The sequence below is a fragment of the Medicago truncatula genome, chromosome 4 (genome assembly GCF_003473485.1).
Source record: "Medicago truncatula cultivar Jemalong A17 chromosome 4, MtrunA17r5.0-ANR, whole genome shotgun sequence".
In the NCBI taxonomy this organism is placed as follows: domain Eukaryota; kingdom Viridiplantae; phylum Streptophyta; class Magnoliopsida; order Fabales; family Fabaceae; genus Medicago; species Medicago truncatula.
In genome coordinates this window covers 25,669,890-25,691,507 of record NC_053045.1, presented here as the reverse complement: position 1 = coordinate 25,691,507, position 21,618 = coordinate 25,669,890, and the positions used below count along the sequence as shown (strand labels likewise).

General features: G+C 36.1%; 5 protein-coding genes and 1 long non-coding RNA gene across 6 annotated transcripts; 3 read left to right on the top strand and 3 right to left on the bottom strand.

The window, feature by feature from the left end:
- Positions 1 to 899: 899 nt before the first annotated feature.
- Positions 900 to 2,061, top strand: LOC11444044 (aquaporin SIP1-2). The gene has a single exon (XM_003605894.4). It carries the CDS (start codon positions 1,044 to 1,046, stop codon positions 1,761 to 1,763), a length of 720 nt encoding a protein of 239 aa, XP_003605942.1. The 5' UTR covers positions 900 to 1,043; the 3' UTR covers positions 1,764 to 2,061.
- Positions 2,062 to 2,830: 769 nt separating this feature from the next.
- On the top strand, positions 2,831 to 3,783 carry LOC112421093 (uncharacterized). Its single transcript, XM_024781310.2, has 2 exons — positions 2,831 to 3,295; positions 3,380 to 3,783. Exons 1-2 carry the CDS (start codon positions 3,050 to 3,052, stop codon positions 3,626 to 3,628), a joined length of 495 nt encoding a protein of 164 aa, XP_024637078.1. The 5' UTR covers positions 2,831 to 3,049; the 3' UTR covers positions 3,629 to 3,783.
- Positions 3,784 to 4,135: 352 nt separating this feature from the next.
- Positions 4,136 to 6,773, bottom strand: LOC120579954 (uncharacterized). The gene is made up of 4 exons (XM_039832722.1): positions 5,998 to 6,773; positions 4,919 to 5,868; positions 4,482 to 4,832; positions 4,136 to 4,399 (listed from the first exon to the last, which is right to left on the bottom strand). The coding sequence occupies exons 2-4, from the start codon at positions 5,309 to 5,311 to the stop codon at positions 4,136 to 4,138; spliced, it is 1,008 nt and encodes a 335-aa protein (XP_039688656.1). The 5' UTR covers positions 5,312 to 5,868; positions 5,998 to 6,773.
- Positions 6,067 to 7,029, bottom strand: LOC112420822 (uncharacterized). Its single transcript, XM_024780526.1, has one exon. It carries the CDS (start codon positions 7,027 to 7,029, stop codon positions 6,067 to 6,069), a length of 963 nt encoding a protein of 320 aa, XP_024636294.1.
- A 5,180-nt stretch (positions 7,030 to 12,209) lies between these two features.
- On the top strand, positions 12,210 to 15,828 carry LOC11446930 (uncharacterized). The gene is made up of 6 exons (XR_003011181.2): positions 12,210 to 12,447; positions 12,865 to 12,977; positions 14,917 to 15,075; positions 15,159 to 15,369; positions 15,460 to 15,556; positions 15,659 to 15,828. It is a non-coding gene; the product is annotated as an uncharacterized lncRNA (long non-coding RNA).
- Positions 15,829 to 17,155: 1,327 nt separating this feature from the next.
- LOC112420821 (uncharacterized) lies at positions 17,156 to 18,823 on the bottom strand. Its single transcript, XM_024780525.1, has one exon. The coding sequence runs from the start codon at positions 18,821 to 18,823 to the stop codon at positions 17,156 to 17,158; it is 1,668 nt and encodes a 555-aa protein (XP_024636293.1).
- Positions 18,824 to 21,618: the final 2,795 nt, after the last annotated feature.

The following is a 21,618-nucleotide window of genomic DNA, read 5'->3' as shown; positions in this document are numbered from 1 at the left end:
TTTCAACATGTTTAACACTTTCATCACCTCTTTCCTCTTCTCTCATTTTCAATAGGGCACTCCAATGGTTTCAACATGTTGAAAATCATTTTCAATAGGCCATTGTAGATGGTCTTATTTGATAAGGAATAATGCGCAATATATGCAGGGGCCGAGGTTTAAACCATAGACACCCCACTTATTCCTCTTTAAGATGAATTTCTCCAACCACTAGGCTATTTAACAAAAAAAAAGAATATTTATTGCGAATGAAAGTTGATTTAGTTAGTAAAAAATTGATTCTTGTGCAATGTTGTTTGTTAAAGACTTTTTTAATCGTGATTTATAAATATATATGTAAATGTTTGTTGAGTTTTGAGATTTACTCAAACTCTAATGAATCTTGGAGTTCAACTCATCTAAATTTGTTCATCTCTACTTTTCTTTAGATAAAAATATTAAATTCGAGTTGACCTTTAATGAAACTCCCTGATCACTTGAGTTCAATTACTTGGTTAACATTAGTTAAATTCCTCTTCTATTAATCTCATTCGAAAAATTTGATTAATCACATTAACCTGTTAGTTTACCAAACATTATACACATTGTTACAATTGTTTTAGACTTGTAGGTTATAAGAACTTAATTGAGAGAATAAACTTTAATAAAGAAAAGATTAGCCATTCATTAAATTTGTCCATACTTCTCACTTATATACTCCAACAAAGATTCCTATTATCTCAATCATTTTTTTTAAAGAGTATCATTTCATAACATTTCACTTTTTTTGAAGGAATCATAACATTCACTTGTTTTTTCTTTTAAAAGATGTTCATGAAGTACTATTAAACAATACCCCACAAAGTACACATGCCAACCAATAGGAATGTCCTTCCTTATTTATGTGTTGGCTCATTGCTCTTCAAGAAAGAGAAGATAGTGTGTTCTAACTACATCCAAAATATGTGAGTGAGAGTGTTTCATCTTCCAAGTTCCAATACCAATAAACAAGGAACACACAAAAAGCCTAAACAACCTAAACACAAAACAAGAAGAAAAAAAAAATGGGAGTGATTAAATCAGCCATAGGAGATGCAATTCTAACATCAATATTTGTTTTCTTCATCTCAACATTAAGAATTCTCTCTACAAAAACATCTCTTTTTCTCAACCTTCAACCACTTTCACTACCAGGCTTATTCATCACAACCATCCTAAACACAATAATCATCCTCACAATAAGCCTTATTGGAAGAATCTTAGGTGGTGCTAGTTTTAACCCTTCATCCACAATTTCCTTCTACACATTAGGACTAAGACCAGATTCATCTCTTCTATCTTTTGCCATAAGGTTTCCTGCTCAAGCAATAGGTGGAGCTATTGGCATCAAATCCATCCTTCAAGTTATACCAACAGAATACAAAGACATGGTGAAAGGTCCATCTTTGAAGGTTGATTTGCATACAGGTGCTATTGCTGAAGGGGTTTTGACTTTTACTCATAACTTTGTTATTCTTCTTGTTATGCTTAAGGGTCCTAAAAATCCTTGGTTGAAGGTTTATTTGCTTTCTGTGGCTACTTTGGTTTTGGTTATTATAGGTTCTGGCTACACTGGACCTTCTATGAACCCTGCTAATGCATTTGGTTGGGCTTATATGAACAATAAGCACAATACTTGGGAGCAATTTTATGTTTTTTGGATATGTCCTTTAATTGGTGCTAGTTCTGCTGCTATGGTTTATCGGTTTCTATTTATGTCACCAGTTAAGGAGAAGAAAGCTTGAGTCGAGGGACTTTGTTCTAAATTGCGGTCCACAATCATAATTATGGGCGTATCATAAAAGTTTTAGAGGTCTCTGCAACGACTTTTCCATTGCTATGACTAAATAATTTGCCTGTATTTTGCAGCAATATCAAAGTTCGCAGCGTAACTGCAACAATAGTTTAGAAGCAAGAGAGAGTGTGAACTAGTTATGATTCTACACTTTTTTTTTTGGTCAGGGTTATGATTCTACACTTTAATTGATGTCATTTTTTTTTCTTCCTCCTATTCTCTCTTCAACACTTTTCAGTTTTTGTTAATTTTGGAACTGTTTGCTTAGTAATTAGTAGTAGACAAATGGTTAGAATGGATGGGGATAATTGATATTGATTTGAATTATATGCCGATAGATTGCTTAACTTCACTCCTTCTAAAAAAGATTGCTTAACTTCACGAATTTACAATCGTTAACCGTATAACGATTGTATTTTCTTCTTCACGGACTTACAATCGTTAACCGCATAACGATTGTATTTTTTACATTGAGAAAAAAATAATTATTTTGATTTTTAAATGTGTGACATGTTTTTTTTTGATAAAAAATGTGTGATATGTTCTAACTTCTAATAATACCTAGAAATATATTTTTGGTTATTAATTTTCATTTTTAAGTATTAAGTTGAGTAACAAAAAACACATTTCAAGATTAAAATGACCAACAAAAGAAAATTTTAGATATTTTTTTGTAATTTTGTTGTATTAAAGACCATTTTACCTTATACAATTAAGGCTTAAATATGGTTTTGGTCCCTCCAAATATAGGGCATTTGGGTTTTGGTCCCTAGTAAAAATTTTTTTTGAAATCAATCCCTGCAAATTTTTTTGTTTTTTAAAAAGGTCCTTGGCCCCACTTTCTTGTCTATGTGTCTGATTTTTGCATATGTGTCACCTGCTGACTGTTCCATTTTGCACATGTGGCAGCCATGTCATTTAATTTTTTTTTTTTAAAAAAACAGAAAATATATTTACTTAATAAAAATTAAAAAACAAATAATTTTAATTAATTGAAACAAAATATAGGGTTTCTCATTTCTCCCTTTTCTTCTCAATCGTTCCTTTCCTTCTCAATCTTCTTCTCAGTCGTTCCTTTTCTTCCAATCGTTCCTTTCCTTCTTTAATCTTCTTCTCAGTCGCCATTTTCTGATCAATCGCCCTTTTCTTCTCAATCGTTCCATCCATCTTCATCCTTTCCTTGCATCGCCGATCCTTTTCTACTCGACCCTGTGCTTCAGATTTCATCGACCAAAAATGTCAAGTAGCAGAGGTGGGTATTCAGGAAGTAGAGGGTCACAGTCGTATTCGACTTCAAGATTTAGAGCAAGTTACACTCAAGGTTGTCGTTGTAGTCACCGTCATATCTCGGAAAATGATGTTGATTCGTTGCCAGTTATCCTACCAGCTTGTGGCTGCACTTTACCAATGAAGGCTTACATTGCCAACACTGATGCGAATCAAGGTTGGATGTTTTGGAGGTGTCGTAACTGGAACAGCAAGGTGAGTTTATGCACAAATTACTTGTTTCATTAATGTATCGCTGTCCTGTTTTTTGATTGATTGTGTACTGGATATATTCAACAGACTATGTGTACCTGCAACTTGTACATCTGGGACGATGATATTATACCTGGTGTTACAACAATGATCGAAGTTACACCTGCAATAGATAGTTCAATGGATGGAAGGAAAAATCAAGTTTGCAGCAAATGTGAAAACATTGATGAAGTTATGAAGGCATTCGAGTCGAATGAAATTGCGAAATGGAAGACAAAATATGGGGATGAGAATAAGAAGGTTAAATGGATGTCATTGATCATGATCATTAACTGAGTTTTCTTTGTATGGTTTGAAAAATTTTAGGTGGCTGTTTGGGTTAAGTTGGTTGGCTTTGTTTAGGCTGTTAAGAAGTTATCTTAGTTTGTTTGTAATTTGATGTTTTAGTATCTTTATGTTTAAGTACTCATGTGTAAGAACTTTAATGTACCTCTATGGTTAATTGAATGAAAAAGTTTCATTGTGTTCATTGTGTAATTTTGTCATTGCTTAAGCCATGAATGCACTTGCTATTCATCTATGACTCTGCATAAGCCTTAACAGATACAGCAAAAAGTAAAACCACCTTAAGCATCTTAAACAAAAGCAACTGTTATAGAGAAAATAGCAAATAGATATATGCATCAAAATAAGGCACTATCATAAGCCATTACATACAAAATAGAGGCATTTATGCCATTGTCTGAAGCCATTCCATCAAAATAAGGCATTGTCTAAAGCCATTGCATCAAAATAAGGCATTGTCTACAGCCATTACATCATAATATGGAATATACTAGTCAGCTAGTTCTCCTGAGTTAGTTCCCCATTATCTTCTACTCCAACTTCAATAGGATTTGATTCAACAGTTCCTGGTGCACCTTCCTTTGGTTGTGGTCCAAAGTAACATGTCCTCCCACTCCTTCTAAGATGATTGAAATTGTAAACTAGCACTTTGGAAGTTGATTTTGATGTAGATCCTTCACAACAAGTCCTTCCTTTCCATGTCAATTTGGTGGCTGCCTTCTTTTTGAGTTGAGTAACATCATAGATTATCTCTGATTTTTTCTATGAATTAAAAATAAAGATAATGTTAGATTAATTCATCAAAGAAGTTAATTTAAAAAATAAAACATCATGTTAGATTAACCTTTGATGGAGGCTGAACAGGGTTAACAGGGTTCTTGTCATTAACAGGTGTTGCAAGCTTTGCAGGTTTAACAGTTGGCTTTGCAAGCTTAGCAGATGGCTTAGTAGGTTTTCCAGTTGGCTTTGCAAGCTTTGCAGGTTTAACAGTTGGCTTAGCAGGTTTAACAGTTGGCTTAGTAGGCTTTCCAGCAGGTTCAGCAATGATAACATCTGGAATTCCATTTGCAGTGTTGTCTGGTTCAACAATGATAGGTTCAGCAATGATAGGATCTGAATTTCCAATTTCTGCATCTTGGTTCTCCACAGTTGCATCTTGGTTTTCCACAGTTGCTGCATTCCTTGGTGGCTTCCTCTGTTAAAGTTCACAAACTATAATTGATTAGAAGTTTACAAATATATTAAGATTATTCACGAATATAATTGTAATCACAATTTTACCTTCCTTTTCTGTGCATCTGGATTAACAACTTCATTTTTGCATGATCTGTTATTATGTCCTGACTGACCACACTTTGTGCATCTGTATCTAATACATTGCCTCTTGTATTTTCTACCATTTCCATCTTCATCAGGTTCTCTTCTTCTTAATTTTTTTGGCCTTCCAGGTCCTCTCTTATAAGAAGGTGGCAACATCTCTTCCACATCCACACTTGGCCACATATCTTCACCATTAAGTGCACTTACACCATAACTATAGCATCTTTCATAGGTTGCTCTAGAATAACAGTCATCAACATAATCCTCAGGTCTCTGAGACCTTTTACCCATTGCAGCAATAGCATGCCTACAGGGAATACCTACTAGCTGCCTGAAGTTACAAGTACAAGTCATTTTCCCAATATCAACTATGTACTGATATCCCCCATATAATTTATAACTTCATATTCATCATCTATTCTCCAAATGACCCTCCAGTTTTCACTTAATTCAATTTCAACATTTAGTCTTTTTCTAGACATTGGCATTATCCTATGTTGCCATGAACTAAGTTTATACCTAATTGTTGAAATTCTATTCAACAGATATGTTCTAATCCACTCACACATGGTAATGGGTGGCTTATCTCTTGCACACAATATTGTGGAATTAAAAGCTTCTGACAAATTGTTCATCAAAACATCACACTTAGAGTAATAATTAAAAGCATGCTTACACCAAAGCTTAGTAGGATGCTGCATCAACCACTCCCATGCTCCCAAATCAAGTGCCTTTAGTTCTTGCATCTTTTGCTCCCAGGCCTGGTAATATGTTGCTTTGGCTGCCCCCATCATTAAGTCTCTAATAGCAGTACCTCCTCCAAACTTTTTCTTAAAGTTTGCATATAGGTGCCTCAGACAAAGTACATGCTCACAAACTTCAAGTAACTCATCAAATATAGACATAAGTCCCTTCAAAAAAACACAACCATGAAGACAAAGAGTAACTAAATCAATTCAATTAATGATGACAAACAGTAAGCATATAATAGAAAGTTATAAAAAAGCATATAATAGAAAGTTATAACAAATCAATTTTACCTTTTGTTGATCTGAAATAAAGACCCATCTCTTCTCAGTACCAATATCATCAAGTAACAAGGTCAAAAACTACCTCCATGATTCTTTGTTCTCAACTTCAACAATGCCAAAAGCAAGAGGATAATATTGGTCATTAGCATCTCTGCCTACTGCTATCAACAATTGACCACCATATTGTGTCTTCAAGTGACATCCATCCACACCTATGAAAGGTCTACAACCATTCAAGAACCCTTTCCTACATCCTTCAAAACAAAAATAGAAAGATCCAAATCTAGGCTGAAGTGTTGGTCCCACTCTTTCAACATTTATTTTCACTGTGTTTTTCTCTGAAGCCCTATGAATCTCAGCTGCATATCTCCATAAGTTAGAGTATTGTTTGGTAGCATCACCATCAATGATTTCCCTAGCTATCATCTTAGCTTTCCATGCCCTCCCAAATGTTATTCCCACACCATAATCCCTCCTCATGTCATCCATTATAGTGGTGACCCTCAAGTTTTCATTAGAAATCAAAGCTGGCACAACAGCTTTTGACACCCACTTGGATGTGGCAGATCTATTTTCACCTACTTTAAGACATGTGTGGTCCCCATCCCATGTCTTAATCCTATAAGTGTGTTGGCCATTCACTTGACTACATAAAGCCAAAAACATACAGTCATCCTTTTCCCTCTTTTTACAAACCACTCTACATCTTATCAAGTCATTTTTCACAAACTTTATTTCATATCCATTTAATACTGTCCATTCAATTATTGCTTCTTTGAACTCCTTAGTAGAACTGAACTCCACTCCAACCTTAAACTGAAATGTCTTACAAAGTTGTGTCTTTCTAAACTTTTCATATTTAGGACCTTTCTCCCTATCAGAATCATCAGGGTCACTGCTACCCAACTCATCACTTTCATAATCACCATCAATCTGAACATCCTCTAATAGAACATGACCTTTACTTGCAACTTTTGTCTTTTTCTTGGTTGGATTTTTGCATGCTCTCTTTTTCACCCTATATTCTTTACCTTCAATCATGACTCTATTTGTTCCATTCTTAGGTAGGGAATATTCCAATCCAAAACCATCATCCAAACCCAAACCTCTTTCATCTTCACTATCATCAAGTGTAACACATCTGACCTCATCCTCCTCACTACTTGAAACTCAAGTATCATATGTTATATCTTCCTCTTCATTCTCAACAAACTTTTCCTTCCCCTTATCCATACACATAACCTCTGCATCAGACCTTACATCAGCATCCCTATCAACCATATCACCATCAACACACCTAGGTAACCTTACATCAGCATCCTTATCAACCACATCATGCTCAACATATATGGTAACCTTACATGCATCTTTTTCTTGCTGCATATTTCATGATCTCAGTAGCAACTTCATCCAACCTAAACAATTTAAACCCAACTTCTTCATCAACCTGCCACCACAACCTATAATCTTCCCCATACTTAAACTGTTTCACTAACTCATCCACTATTCCTTTAGCTTCAAAATAGCAAAACTTATCTGCATCAACATCTATAACTGACTCTACACCATCTTTGTAATAGATAAGCCAGTCCCTTACAAAAGACCCACCATGATGAAACCCAACGGTTACAGACATGCTGCACATGCAAAATGGAACAAAAAAAAAATCAAAAAAAATTTCCACTTTGGTCCCCACAAGGAAAACGACAAAACAGTGCATAAATACACACAACTACTACTATTTTCGACATTAAATATGTTGTTTTTGTGAAAACTTACAGTATAAAGAATCCCTAACAAGATCCTAGCCGTCGGTTGTACCTTCTCCAACACAAACCATACATTAACGAAATCAAAACCAGAACGAAAAAGGAGAACACGAACGGATTCAACGAAGAACGACGAACACGAACACGAAACCAACATACCTGAAACGAATGGATTGTGTTAGATTTCAGTTTGGATGACTTTGATCAGAAAATGGCGATGAAAAGGACCAGATGAAGATGGAACGATTGAGATGAAGAATGAGAAGAAAAGGAACGATTAAGAAGAAATGGGGGAAATGAGAAACCCTAGAATTTTCCCCCCTAATTACACAATTATATTTTTTTTTCAATTAATTAAAATTATTTGTTTTTTAATTTTTATTAAGTAAATATATTTTCTGTTTTTTTAAAATTGTTTTTAAATGACATGGCTGCCACATGTGCAAAATGGAACAGTTAGCAGGTGACACATATGCAAAAATCAGACACATAGACAAGAAAGTGGGGCCAAGGATCTTTTTAAAAAACAAAAAATTTTGCAGGGATTGAGTTCAAATTTTTTTTTTACCAGGGACCAAAACCATATTTAAGCCCACACTTAAATACAAATATTACTATTTACTCCTTTTTTTGGTCTAAAATCTTGGTGGATTCATGTCTTACTTTACATTAGTGACCATAGAATAGGACTGTTATAAGTGTTTATCTATAGAGAAACAGAAATGTTAAAACAACATTTGTTCTAGTTGCATTTAAGTTTAGGGAGAAAGTGAAGATTAAATAACAAACTTGATTCCTTAACTCTTTCAATTGAATTTGGGGGTTTTTTCTCTGTAAATTTAAGGTTTTTTTGACATCTGTGGATTTAGAATTATGCGTTTAGAAGATAAAAGTGAAGATACGTAAGTTAATTGAAGGTGTATTTGACTAGGCATTGATTTGGTTTAAGGAAGACTATAAGGATGAAGAACAAGAGGATAAAGATGTTCATATGGTTTATGCATTTCTTTATTTTTAATACAATTTCTTTTTAAAATAAGGCTATTAATAAAATTATTATTCCAGCATTTTTTTAATGAAAAAAAATGAAAGAAAGGATTTATAAAAGAAAGGTTTTTAATAAATTAATTGCCCTTTCAAAAAAAGAGTTAATTGAAGGTGTATTTTTTTTAATAAAAAAATAAAATTATAAACTTTTACATATTTATACAGATAAAAGATTTAAACGGGACAAAAAATAAAGAACTAATGTGTTACAAATAAATAAGATAAATGTCATCTAGTGTAATTTTGCCTGTATTATAAGAGTTTCTTGCACAAGTCCCCGTAAGCTTAGCTCATTTGATAAGAAGAATGCATAATATATGTAAGGTCCGTGGTTCGAATCCCCGCCACCACAAAAAAAAAGAGTTTCTTGCACAAGACGAACCGCAAACCCACTAAAAAATTACAAGATGTCGTATAAAAGAGGCACCGCACCAAAAGACACATTATAACAAGTGTCGGAAAAAAACCGCTACACCGATAAAGCAAGAACCAAAAGAAACAAGCAGACAAAAACCTGCTAATAAAGGGATATAACTCCACAGAAACACAGTTACGTTCAGAACACCCGACATAAAAAAAACAGAAGGCCAAAACAAAGGATAAGTTAGTCTCCCTAGCAAAAGCTAAATTCCATGGACTGGGTGAGCCAAACACCGCACCCAAATCATCTTTTTAAGCACTCGTTCGGGTTCCAACTCCACTCATAGAAGATACAGGGAGATATATTCAATCTACTTAAAGTATCGTCTCAAAGTATCGTTGGTATACGGTTGAAAGTATCGTCTAAGAGAAAGCCACAACTTTTGAAGGAGCCAGACTTCTCAAAATTAGACCAAAACCCATTTTCTCCAAAAAAAAATAAAAATCAAGCTTCCTTCAATAATGGAGATGGTGGTTAATGGGGGTGTTCCGGCGAGGGTAGAATGTGGAAGGTGAAATTTGGGTTGGGATTTTGTAAGAAATGAAAGAACGGGGATTGAAAGAGTTGTTGTTTATAGATTTGGATTGATTATGAACTTGTGTAGTGTGATTTATGATGAGCTTCTGTTGTTGAATTGTGTGTTATGCATTGGATCATGGCTTATGATTGAGCTGGGTTTGGAAATGGATATTTCTGGGTTTTTGTTTAAGATGAAGATGATGATGAATAAAGATGCAAATGAAGAATATTGGTAGGGAAATAAGGAAGAAAAAAAATTAGGTGATTGTAGTTCATTATAAGCTAGAATAGACCCCTCCATGATCCAACAATCTTCATTTTAAAAAAAAAGATCCAACGGTTAAAATTAAAAAATTTAATAAAGTTTATGATAGACCACCTAAGAAGTTGGTTCACCTTAGACATTTAAGGTTAAAAACTAACGGTGAAGACCAAAATAGTAAACGCCAGAAGATTTATGGAACCAAATTGAAACACTTTATAGTTAAGAGATCAAACTGAGAAATTAAAATAAGTTAAGAGACCGGGTGATGTATTAAGCCAACATATTTTTTATCCCTATAAATATATTAATTTTTCGTTTAGTCCTTCTAAAAACTTTCTTTGACTTTTAGTCTCTCAAAAGTTTTCTATCTTCACTTTTGGTCATTCTTTTTATGTAACTCATATGTAGAATTCATATTTTTTAATAAAATTTTGCATGAAAATTTATAATATTATAAGAACGTCTCCAAAAAAAATTAGAATTTTTTAACAAAACATGAAGTATGTTGAATTAGATGTTTCTAATGTGGTTTTAGCGTTGAATACTCACCACCAATCTCCTAACTATGTTGACTCTATTATTCGAGATTGTATTAGTTTGAAGGGTAGTTTTCGTAGTATAATTTTTTTGCATGTTAGGCGTGAAGCCAACCAAGCTGTTCATTACTTAGCTAATTATGCTCTTAAGAATTTAGATTGCATATGGATCGAAGAAACTCCGCCTTGTATTTCTGCAGTCTTGGCTTTTGATTCATTGCGAGACTTTCATTAATGAATTTGTCTTTAAGGTAAAAAAAAATATGAATTTTATATTTTTGGCGGTTAAATATCCATATTTAATTCATGATTTGTTAAAAAAATTCTATATTTTTGGGGAGAGATTTTTATAATATTCTACACATTTCTACATAATTTCAATAAAAAACACAAAGTCTACACATGAGTTGACTTAAAAACAGGGACCAAATAGTGATAGAAAATTTTATAGAGATTAAAAAAATGAAGGAAAATTTTAGGGTGACGAAAACAAAAAGTTAATATATTTATAACGACCAAAAATATATTTAACCATATTATGTATTAGATTTTTAGAAGTAAGTAAATTAGTTATTAAGTCCCTCTAACCTTTAGAATGATAATAACTACTACTTCTTTCGTTTCAAAATAACTGAGCCATTTGTAATAAAATATTATATCAAAATAATTAACCTATTTTACTTTTTAATATAATATTAATTTATTTTTTCAATTATACATTATATAATTAATACTCCATCCGTTTCACAAAGAGTGTCACTTTAGCAAAAAAAAAAAATGTTTCAAACTGAATGTCACATTACATTTCCAATACAACTTTAATTTTTTTTCTTTCAACTTTACCTTCAATAAATACTCAAACTTTTATCTCACACAATTTTCAATGCAAAATTTGTCCTTTTCTTATAAAGTAAGCGTAGTTTAGTAAAAGAGCAATGTCTAATGATTATTTTATTTTATTTTTTAATCTGTGTGACAAAACCTTAAACGACAATCATTGTGAAAACAAAGGGAGCACTAGTTTTATCATTCCTAAATCAACTTCCTCCACTTTACATTTATGATAATGATGAATGTACCGATACTTGTCAAGGACTCTCAAAACCATTTTTTTTTTAGATGAAGGGAGGAGTAGTTAATTAGGAATAGGTCAGCATAGAAGTCTAAAATGTTCAAGGGAAATATTAAGCACCTAAAGTGTTAATATTATATAAAAGTTTGTGTATTTATTGCATTGAAAATTAAAATATTTACTTTTAATAATTTAATTCTTAAAAACGCTGGGACACTAACCCACTTAGTATTGACTTGAGACCTCTGAGTGTGCTCCTATTTGAGATATCAAATTCGATTCTCTTCGGTGTAAAGTTAGGTGGACTAATTTAAGAGTAACGGTAGTCTAGTAAGTAGAATTAGTATTAAACTCAAAACGTTGGAGATGCCCGTTGTTGGGGGTAAAGATGCTCTCAATTTATAACTTTTTCCATTTGTTGCAATTTGGAGAGAGATAGACAAAAAAAAATAAGTGATGGTCCTATCACTAAGTGGATCCCACCATCATTATTTTCTATGTGTCTATCTCTCTCCAAATTACAATAAATGGAAAAAGTTATAAATGGGAGGATCTTGACCCGTTGTTGGTAGTACGTTGGTCATTCCAAGCTGGCCAGCTCCAAATTTTAGCAAAATACTCTCCATTTCCAAACTACAAGTACACGCTGGCAGACTCACGGAAAATCATGCCGTTAGAATAGCTCATAGATTTAGTGATAGACCCAAAACCATTCTTCTCCATCACTCACTCACTCACTCACTCATCGATTTCTTTTTGCTCTCTCACCATCTCTGCCGCCGATTCTAACTCTGGTGTGATCCATTCTCCGACGATTTCTCTCACCATCGGTAGGTCATGTTTGTTTTCCCTTATAAATTTGTCTGTTTATGGCTCTTGTGTTTTGCTTGTAGCTTCTGCTTATAGTTTATATAGCTTTTCTGTTTTTTGGTTGTAACTTATGCTTATTGCTTCTAATTGTTTATCGATGCTGCTTATAGATTCAGCTTATAGATTTTTTTTTGCTTATAGTTTATACTCCCTCCATCCCTAGCACCTATTCATTATTTTTTTCTAAACATGCCCCTGATAAATACTACTCCCTCCGGTCCTTATTATAAGAAAAAGTTAACTTTTTAAGGGACGGGGGACGGAGGGAGTAACTTTTATTTTTTTTGCTTATAACTTATACTTATGGATCTTCCTTGTTGCCTATGCTTATGGGGTTTTCGTATAACTTCTAAATTATTCATCGTCTTTACTTACAGATTCTACTTATAGCTTCTGCTTATAGAGCATCAGTTGATTGATCGATTGGAACTAAAGACAAGGAGCATCCATTGTGGCCGTCCCCGTTGTCTCTGTTTGTTTTTCATGAACGGTAAGGAATCGTTCCTTCCTATTTCATAGAGTTTTAAGGCTCCATATGTTTTACCAACTTGTCTCTGTTTCTCTTTGTCTCTGTGTATTCAATAGTTGGTTATGTGTTCATTGGTTAAGTTAAATAGTTGTTTTTGTGTTTTGTGGTTATAAGTAGTTAAATTTTTGATTGTGGTTATAAGTACTAATATATTCTGGTCAATATTGATATGCATATTGGGGACCCCACTAAATCTAGAATTAAGATGCATATTAATAAGGTTAAGCTTTTATCCAACTTTACAATTTCTTATGCCATTTGTTATAAGGTTAAGCTTCTAAATTCTAATATAATTTTCCTTTGGATATGGAATACTAGTTTTGGATGTTTATATCCTCACCGTGATACTGGCACATGTTCTACTTTTTTGATTAATTAAGTGTGAGAGGCTCTTAGTTTTATTGGTTTAATTTTCATAACTGGTCTATTTTTAGGATAGTGAACACAAAAATCCTCTAATTTTGGGTTGAATTTTGAAATAGTGTCTATTTTGTCATGCGACAAGTTTGCCAAAACTGCGGTGATGCAGAAGCTTGGTTTTGTAGCTTATTAAAAATCACGGTAGGAGCAAGGTGGATGTGTGTTTGGAGCCTCTAATTTGCAAACAAACAAGCATATTTAATTTGAAAGCGCACAATTAGCTCTTTTCCTTACAATTTAGTAATCAGACTTGGTAATTTGGATCAATGAAATTTTAACTTACTAGAGCTCTTTTTAACTTTGCATTACAAGATCTCTTTACTGTCCAATTATAATTCAATACAAGTCACAACTGATCAATGTATCAGTTCTCTCCAATTGTTTTTCCCAATTTTCTTCATCCTCATTATGGGTAACCTTGGCGCAACCGGTAAAGTTGTTGTCATGTGACTGAAAGGTCACGGGTTCAATTCCTCGAAACAACCTCTTGTGTAAAAACAAGGTAAGGCTGCATATGCGTATGCGGGAGCTTTAGTGCACTGGGTTGCCCTCTTCATCCTCATTATATTAGTAATCTGGCTTAACTCTGATGCCTTAAGCTTCAATCGCCTTCCTTTATGCAAAGAGCCACTTCTTTCAAATTAAATAAAAACTGTTTGGCTATATAAGATATCCATCACTTTTAATGTCTGATCTGAATCTGATGCCTCAAACACCACTTGCAATGTCTCAAACTCATCATCATCACTTGCAATTTCACAAATTCATTGTCATTACTTGCAATGCCACAGATACATTAAACACCATTAAATCTAGATATGTTGAGATATAAAATAGAAGAAAGTGACATTAATATGTTATGTTTGAGATGGAGATAATTATATATTGTTCGATGCAAACAACCAGCCATTTCGATGAGTAATTTTATCCTTTAAAAAGAGTCGCAAAATTAATGGTTGAGATTTTAATAATTTAGGTATATTAGACAATATAAATTTAATGTAGACTCCTTGTTTGTGGACAATGAATTGATGTTAACTGGACAAATAAACTGCTAGTTAAAGTTCCGTTCATCATAAGTTTTTTTGCTAGTGACCGAAAACTTAATTATGAACTGAAATACTTAATTATTGCCTAACTAATTTTAAGATAAATGGATTTAAAAAAATACAAAATTATGTTATCTTTTAGTTAGGGGAATTTCTTTGCAAAAGCTTGAGCGGAATGGTTACTCCTACGGTTTGACACTCATCCAAAATGGTCTTGATAAGATTTGCTGTCATTTTAGTATGAATTGATAATCATTATTGAAATCTGGTTACTCCCATGGTTTGACACTCATCCAAAATGGTCTTGATAAGCTTGAGCTGAATGGTTACTCCTATGGATTGCTGAATTCATTTTGTATTGCTGAATTGATGATCATTATCTTTTAATGCATTTCTGAATTCATTTTGTCTACCATGCAATCTTTCTTCAGGTTCGTTGGAATGCTAGAGGTCAACCAGTTGGGAAAGAAAGCGAAGGTTTTGTCAGTTATGTAGGAGTCATCGTTTGTCGGATGGTTCCAATTAGTATAGAAAATTGGAGAGCTCCTAAAATGAAACCTTACAAAGAAAATGTTTTGGATGAGATACGGGTAAAACACATACTCAAGCTAGTTGAAAACATATCATTACGTTTATCTATTTATATTTCGTAATGATCTCTGTCGTCTTGCAGAAAGATTACATATTTGGCGATGAGCATGAGAATCATGTAAAAATGGAAGCTGGAAGGTTGTTTACAACATTCAAAACCACATTTACAAGACTTTATATGAGAGATACTAATCTTGATGTTGTTGACAAATCTCCTAAGGATAAGTATCCCCCACATAGAACAAGAGCATTGGGATGCCTTTGTAGCTCAGAGTTTGACTCCTGAATTTTCGGTAATGCCTTTGTTTCATTGACATTCATTTTCTCTATTCATTTTTATCTTCGTATTTTTTATCTACCTAATAAAATTTTAATTCATGCAGAAAAGGAGTAAGGAAAATTGAGAAAGAGCTTTAAATCCCAGACATCCATATGGGGTTAGCTCGTCTTGAAGAAAATATGGAAAGTATGTGTAAAATTGTAAGGCTCCAATTCTGAATTTTCTGTTTTGTACCAATTTCTCTATGCTGCTTTCTCTGTACTGACTTCTCTTTTCTGTTATGCATATTTGCTCCAAAAAAGGAAAGAAGAGGCGGAAGAAGAAACGATATAACGTGCGTCTGTGTGGACCGTTTCCCGTGTTGGTAAGGATGGAGTGATTGATAATGGGGAAGTTCAGAAAATTGCGGATAAATGTGTAAGTCAAATGTAGCTACTTTTTTTGGATTCATATCAAATTATTTTGTTAATTATGATGAAAGTTTAGACACGTGAGAGAGGAAATCTTTACGCAATAAAGCTTATTTTTTGGATTCATATCAAATGTAGCGGATTTTTTGCTTGTTAATGTCACATAAGGCGTTAATGCAGTTTTTACCGAAACTCGAGAGAGGAAAAGAGACCTTGGTCGTAAAGACATTCTTCAATGGGCTCTAGATCTTCCAGACTAATATGGCCGTTTTCGTGGTGATTTTTGGATATCAAGCTATTGGTTAGCGTTGAATCACAAATTTAAGTTCACCACCGAGCTTTTATTTTTTCCAAGGAAAAGGGGAAACGATTGAATAAACCTTATGTTTTTAACATCAGGGTCTAATCCTAGCATATTCTTTTATGACCATGCAAATATAAGGTTAAATAGGTCTTTACCCCCTGTAATATGGGTCATTTCCGGTTTCCCCCTGTAAAAAATTTATTTTGATTCACCCCCTGTAAAATATTTTTGTTTTGATTTACCCCCTGCTAAATGGCTTTCCTTTCTTGCTCTAACATCCACTTGATCTCATCAGGAATCTTTTCATCATCCTCTACCATAGTCTTGTAAACAGAGAAGTCAAAGTTAGGAGGAAGCATAGGGTTACCGTGTTCAACGGGCTCATTTATGTTCAGTCTGCATATGATTTATGTTCAGTACCCAGATTGATGATTTCTATATGAGGTTGAATTGTCTTTCTTTCTTGTTCCAACATCCATTTAATCTCATCAGGAATCTCCTCATCCAGCATGGGGTTACTGTGTTCAACGGGCTCATTTTTGTTCAGTCTGCACATGATTCATGATTGATTTTAATGAGTAAATGCAGACCTTTGATTTTGAAATTTAAAAGAAAAAGAGAACGATTTTTTGGATTTTTATATTACCATTTTTTTCTAGAAAAAGCGCAAAAAAATAAAAATAAGGTAATAAAGGCCGTGACAGAAACGACGATTTTCATTCATAATAAAAGTACTGGAAGCAAAGACAAAGCCCTACATGATTTCACTTTCGTCTTGGGCAGGACGAAAGGAGTTTTCTTAAAAGCAAAAAAGACAAAAGACAAGACAAACATATTACTTAGAACGGGGTATCACAGAAGGAATGTCTACAGCAATCCAGTTGCAGCAGGCTCCTCTAGGTGTCACAAAGACAGGTGCCACTCCTTCAGGTGCATTGTCTGTAATTGTATTGGTCTCTTGCGAATCATGGATGAATCCGGCATTGTGGAAAGAGCCTTTGGTAGGGTCGAACATCCTAGGCTTGCTGTTAGGAAAACCAATTCCCTCTTTGCGCTTGTTCTCTGGTAACTCAACTAGCTGACCCCTAACCTTCGGTTTTGCCTTCCTGAATTACCCTCTGGGCGTCTTTCAACGAAGCCATACAAGTCTCAATCTTGCCTACACTTTCTTCAGCAGAGAACCCTTGGAATGACAACCCGTCTGAACTATTACCACCAATAACGGAGAACGCAGATATATTGCTGATCAAAAAGGCTGACTCACAACTCACAATAATTAGCTTCCCATGACTTTCAAACTTAAGCTTCTGGTGGAGAGTGGATGTCACTGCCCCAGCGTCATGAATCCATGGTCTGCCAAGTAAACAGCTGAAAGAAGCCTGGATCTCCATGACTTGAAAAGTAACCTGAAACTCATGTGGGCCGACTGAGATTGACAAATCTATCTCACCATATACTGATCTTCTGGTCCTATCAAATGCCCTCACCGTCACTTTACTGGGCCTCAAGAGAGCCTCGGAATATGTCAATTGGTCGAGGGTTGATTTGGGCATCACATTAAGAGCAGAGCCGGTGTCTATCAGAACATTGGATAAGGAGTCTGTTTTGCAAAGTACAGAGATGGGTAATGCCTGATTGTGCTTCTTCCCCTCCGCCGGGAGGTCTTCATCACTGAAGCTCAGACTGTTACACGCGGTCACATTCCCCACAATACTTTCGAACTGACCCAAAGTCACATCATAATCCACAAAAGCCTGGTCTAGTACTTTCTTCGGGGCATCCCCATGAGCACCAGAGCTTGATAACAGGGACATTATGAAAATCTTTGCAGGGGTTTGTAACAACTGGTCCACCATCCTATATTCGCTCCTCTTGATCAACTTTAAGATTTCATCAGCATCCTCATAGTCAACTTCTTTGGGCTGCTCCCTAGCTTTACCTTTACATGTGCTCCGTTCTTTTACTGTTTCTTCGACTGGAATACTAGTGCTTTTCTGACCCACAGTAGGAAGGATGCGGCCACTTCTCAAAATCCGACTACTCTCGGCAATATTGTCCACATCAGAGGATGAAGTGGTTTCACTTCTGGGTTCTAGAATTGTGCCTTCATACTTGTAGGGTACGGCTTTCTGAGAAGTAGGAGGCGCGGGCCTAGGCACACAGATTACCAAAGGAGTCCCAGTAGGTCTTGCACTATTAGGGTTAACCACAAGCGGCTTCATGGCTCTAAATATCGGAGTAATAACACAGACAGTTTTGATCTTGACTTCTCTTGTAATCACAAGTTCCTTTCTATCTAGGAGACCCTGCACGTCATTCTGGACTTGCATGCAACCACGGGGATCCACCGAACATATATCACAAGCCTCGTGATCGTGGCTGAAGAGAGCCGCTTCACACATTTTCACATGTATTGGTACCAAAGGGGTCTTGATATGACATGCGTAGAGAATGCAAGCCTCATCCTGACAGTCTTGAATCATGTTAACAACAGGCCCATGGGGAGGCAGAGGATTGTTCTGGACTACATGATCAGGGTCGGTGAAAGTTAACTCTTTGCTATTGATCAGTTTTTGGACTTCCTTCTTGAGGGCAAAACAACGTTCCACATCATGACCTGGTGCCCCTAGATGATAAACACAATGAAGGTCAGGACTGTACCAGCGTGGGAGAGGGTCTGGAATGCGAGGAGGCGGTATTGTTTGAACCAGGTTTTGTGCGAGCAAAGAAGGAAGTAATGCTCCATAAGTCATTTGTATGGGATCAAACTGTTGTCTTTGATTCTGTTGATTGTAGGGATCAAACTGTTGGCAACATAAGGATGATTAGGGTACATAGGCTGAGATCCGCCATGGGCCACAATGCCGACTTCTTGAGTATTCCTCTTTGAGTAACCATTCCTAAACTTCTTATTACCATTAGACGAACTTCCTGCAGAACTACCTGAAGAACTTCCCGAAGCACCAACTCCCTTACGAGCCTATTCCTCAATACGTATCCCTGTCTCTACCAGGTCGGTGAACTTCTGTGATGCACAAACAATCATTTTCTCTAAATAGCAATGGCTCAAGGTCTCATAGAACATTTATGATAATTCCCTTTCATTCAAGGGTAGACGAATCTGGGCGTCCTTCTAAATGAAGCGCTAGACATACTCTTTGAATGATTCTTTGTCCTTCTGGGTCAAAGACTGCAACTCTTTGCGACTAGGCGCCAAATATGTGTTGTACTTTGCATGAAAGCATCAGCCAACTGTTCAAATGTAGTGATGCCCTTCAATCCCATGAACCAGGTATGTGCAGGATCGGTCAAACTGTCCTGGAAGCAATGAATGAGCAAAGACACATTGTTCTTGTAGGCTATCATCTTCCTAATATACATAATCAGATGATTTTGTGGACACGTGTCCCCTTGATATTTTTCAAACACAGACACCTTGAATTTTGGAGGTATATTCACATCTGGTACCAAGCAAAAATCGTATATGTTCTGGACGACTGCTTCTTTACTACGCATGTTACTCATCTCTTTCTCTAAAGCACCAAACCTCTTTTCCCAGTTGACTGCTCTGTCATCCCCCATTATACTGTCGGAATGGTAAATCTGTTCTTCCTGTTGTGGCTCAACATGCACAGTAGGTCCTGCTTGAGTCATAGTAGCATGAGGAATTAGCTGACCCATCTGGAAAAGTGGCGAAGTCTGTTAACCGTGAGCGAATGGCATTTCAGTAGCACTTGGACGAAAACCCTCATTAGTTGCAAGCGGCATGCCCCATGGGTAGCCTGGAGGCATGGAATACTGAGGAGTGGAGAAGAGACCCTAGCGGCCAAAAGGACGGAAGCCTGAGTTGCCCACATTTTCCATATTACCAGAAGAAAAATCGATCATCAGAGGCTGGGTAAGGCCGATAGTTGCAGCAGCAGTAGAAATTGGCTGCGAGGAACCCTTCGGTGCAGCTGTGACGACCACAACACGGGTTGACTCTGAGATTGCCGCTTGCTCTCTCTCAGCCATCATAGTCTCCATCATAATTGCCATCCTTTCCATCTCGCCCTTGAGGTTACCAAGTTCTTCTCTGAGCTGTGCGTTTTCCTATTCTGCAGCTAACATCCTCTTCTTGATATGGGCTCGAGTGTTGTGAACGCGGGTGGGTCTGATCAGAATATGTCGGGCCACTCGGTTACTGCGGCAGAAATGAGGGAAGTGTGAGACTTGAATTTTGGTGAGTCTATCCTTGCCCTGCTTATCTAGAAAGGACGCCGGGCCACTCTCGGTTACTGCGGAATGAAGAACAAATTTACCATTCCGACAGTATGATGGGGGATGACAGAGCAGTCAACTGGGAAAAGAGGTTTGGTGCTTTAGAGAAAGAGATGAGTAACATGCGTAGTAAAGAAGCAGTCGTCCAGAACATATACGATTTTTGCTTGGTACTAGATGTGAATATACCTCCAAAATTCAAGGTGCCTGTGTTTGAAAAATACCAAGGGGACACGTGTCCACAAAATCATCTGATTATGTATATTAGGAAGATGATAACCTACAAGAACAACGTGCCTTTGCTCATTCATTGCTTCCAGGACAGTTTGACCGGTCCTGCACATACCTGGTTCATGGGATTGAAGGGCATCACTACATTTGAACAGTTGGCTGATGCTTTCATGCAAAGTACAACACATATTTGGCGCCTAGTCGCAAAGAGTTGCAGTCCTTGACCCAGAAGGACAAAGAATCATTCAAAGAGTATGTCTAACGCTTCATCCAGAAGGCCGCCCAGATTCGTCCACCCTTGGATGAGAGGGAATTATCAAAAATGTTCTATGAGACCTTGAGCTCTTGCTATTTAGAGAAAATGATTGTTTGTGCATCACAGAAGTTTACCGACCTGGTAGAGACAGGGATACGTATTGAGGAATGGGCTCGTAAGGGAGTTGGTGCTTCGGGAAGTTTTTCAGGTAATTCTGCAGGAAGTTCGTCTAATGGTAATAAGAAGTTTGAGAATGGTTACTCAAAGAGGAATACTCAAGAAGTCGGCATGGTGGCCCATGGCGGATCTCAGCCTGTGTACCCTAATCATCCTTATGTTGCCAACATTACCCCACAAATGATCGCTCCACAGAACCCAAACTATCAACCACCAAGACCTCAAGTGCCTTCACCATACTATCCACCACTATATCAACCACCATACAACCTACAACAATTCCCTCAACAACCATATTACCCCCAACAACCATACCAGCAAAGGCCACACTACCCACCACAACAACAACCCCGTCCTCAGGCTCCCTACAATCAACAGAATCAAAGACAACAATTTGATCTCATACCAATGACTTATGCAGCATTACTTCCTTCTTTGCTCGCACAAAACCTGGTTCAAACAATACTGCATCCTCGCATTTCAGACCATCTCCCACGCTGGTACCGTCCTGACCTTCATTGTGTTTATCATCAAGGGGCACCAGGTCATGATGTGGAACGTTGTTTTGCCCTCAAGAAAGAAGTCTAAAAACTGATCAATAGCAAAGAGTTAACTTTCACCGAC

Coding starts and splice junctions, on each gene's coding strand:
- LOC11444044 (XM_003605894.4), top strand. CDS start 1,044: ATGGGAGTGATTAAATCAGCCATAGGAGATGCAATTCTAACATCAATA.
- LOC112421093 (XM_024781310.2), top strand. CDS start 3,050: ATGTCAAGTAGCAGAGGTGGGTATTCAGGAAGTAGAGGGTCACAGTCG. Junction 3,296..3,379: donor GTCGTAACTGGAACAGCAAG/GTGAGTTTATGC, acceptor TATATTCAACAG/ACTATGTGTACCTGCAACTT.
- LOC120579954 (XM_039832722.1), bottom strand. CDS start 5,311: ATGACTTGTACTTGTAACTTCAGGCAGCTAGTAGGTATTCCCTGTAGG. Junction 4,833..4,918: donor CAGATGCACAGAAAAGGAAG/GTAAAATTGTGA, acceptor GAACTTTAACAG/AGGAAGCCACCAAGGAATGC. Junction 4,400..4,481: donor CTGTTCAGCCTCCATCAAAG/GTTAATCTAACA, acceptor TTTAATTCATAG/AAAAAATCAGAGATAATCTA.
- LOC112420822 (XM_024780526.1), bottom strand. CDS start 7,029: ATGATTGAAGGTAAAGAATATAGGGTGAAAAAGAGAGCATGCAAAAAT.
- LOC112420821 (XM_024780525.1), bottom strand. CDS start 18,823: ATGACTTATGGAGCATTACTTCCTTCTTTGCTCGCACAAAACCTGGTT.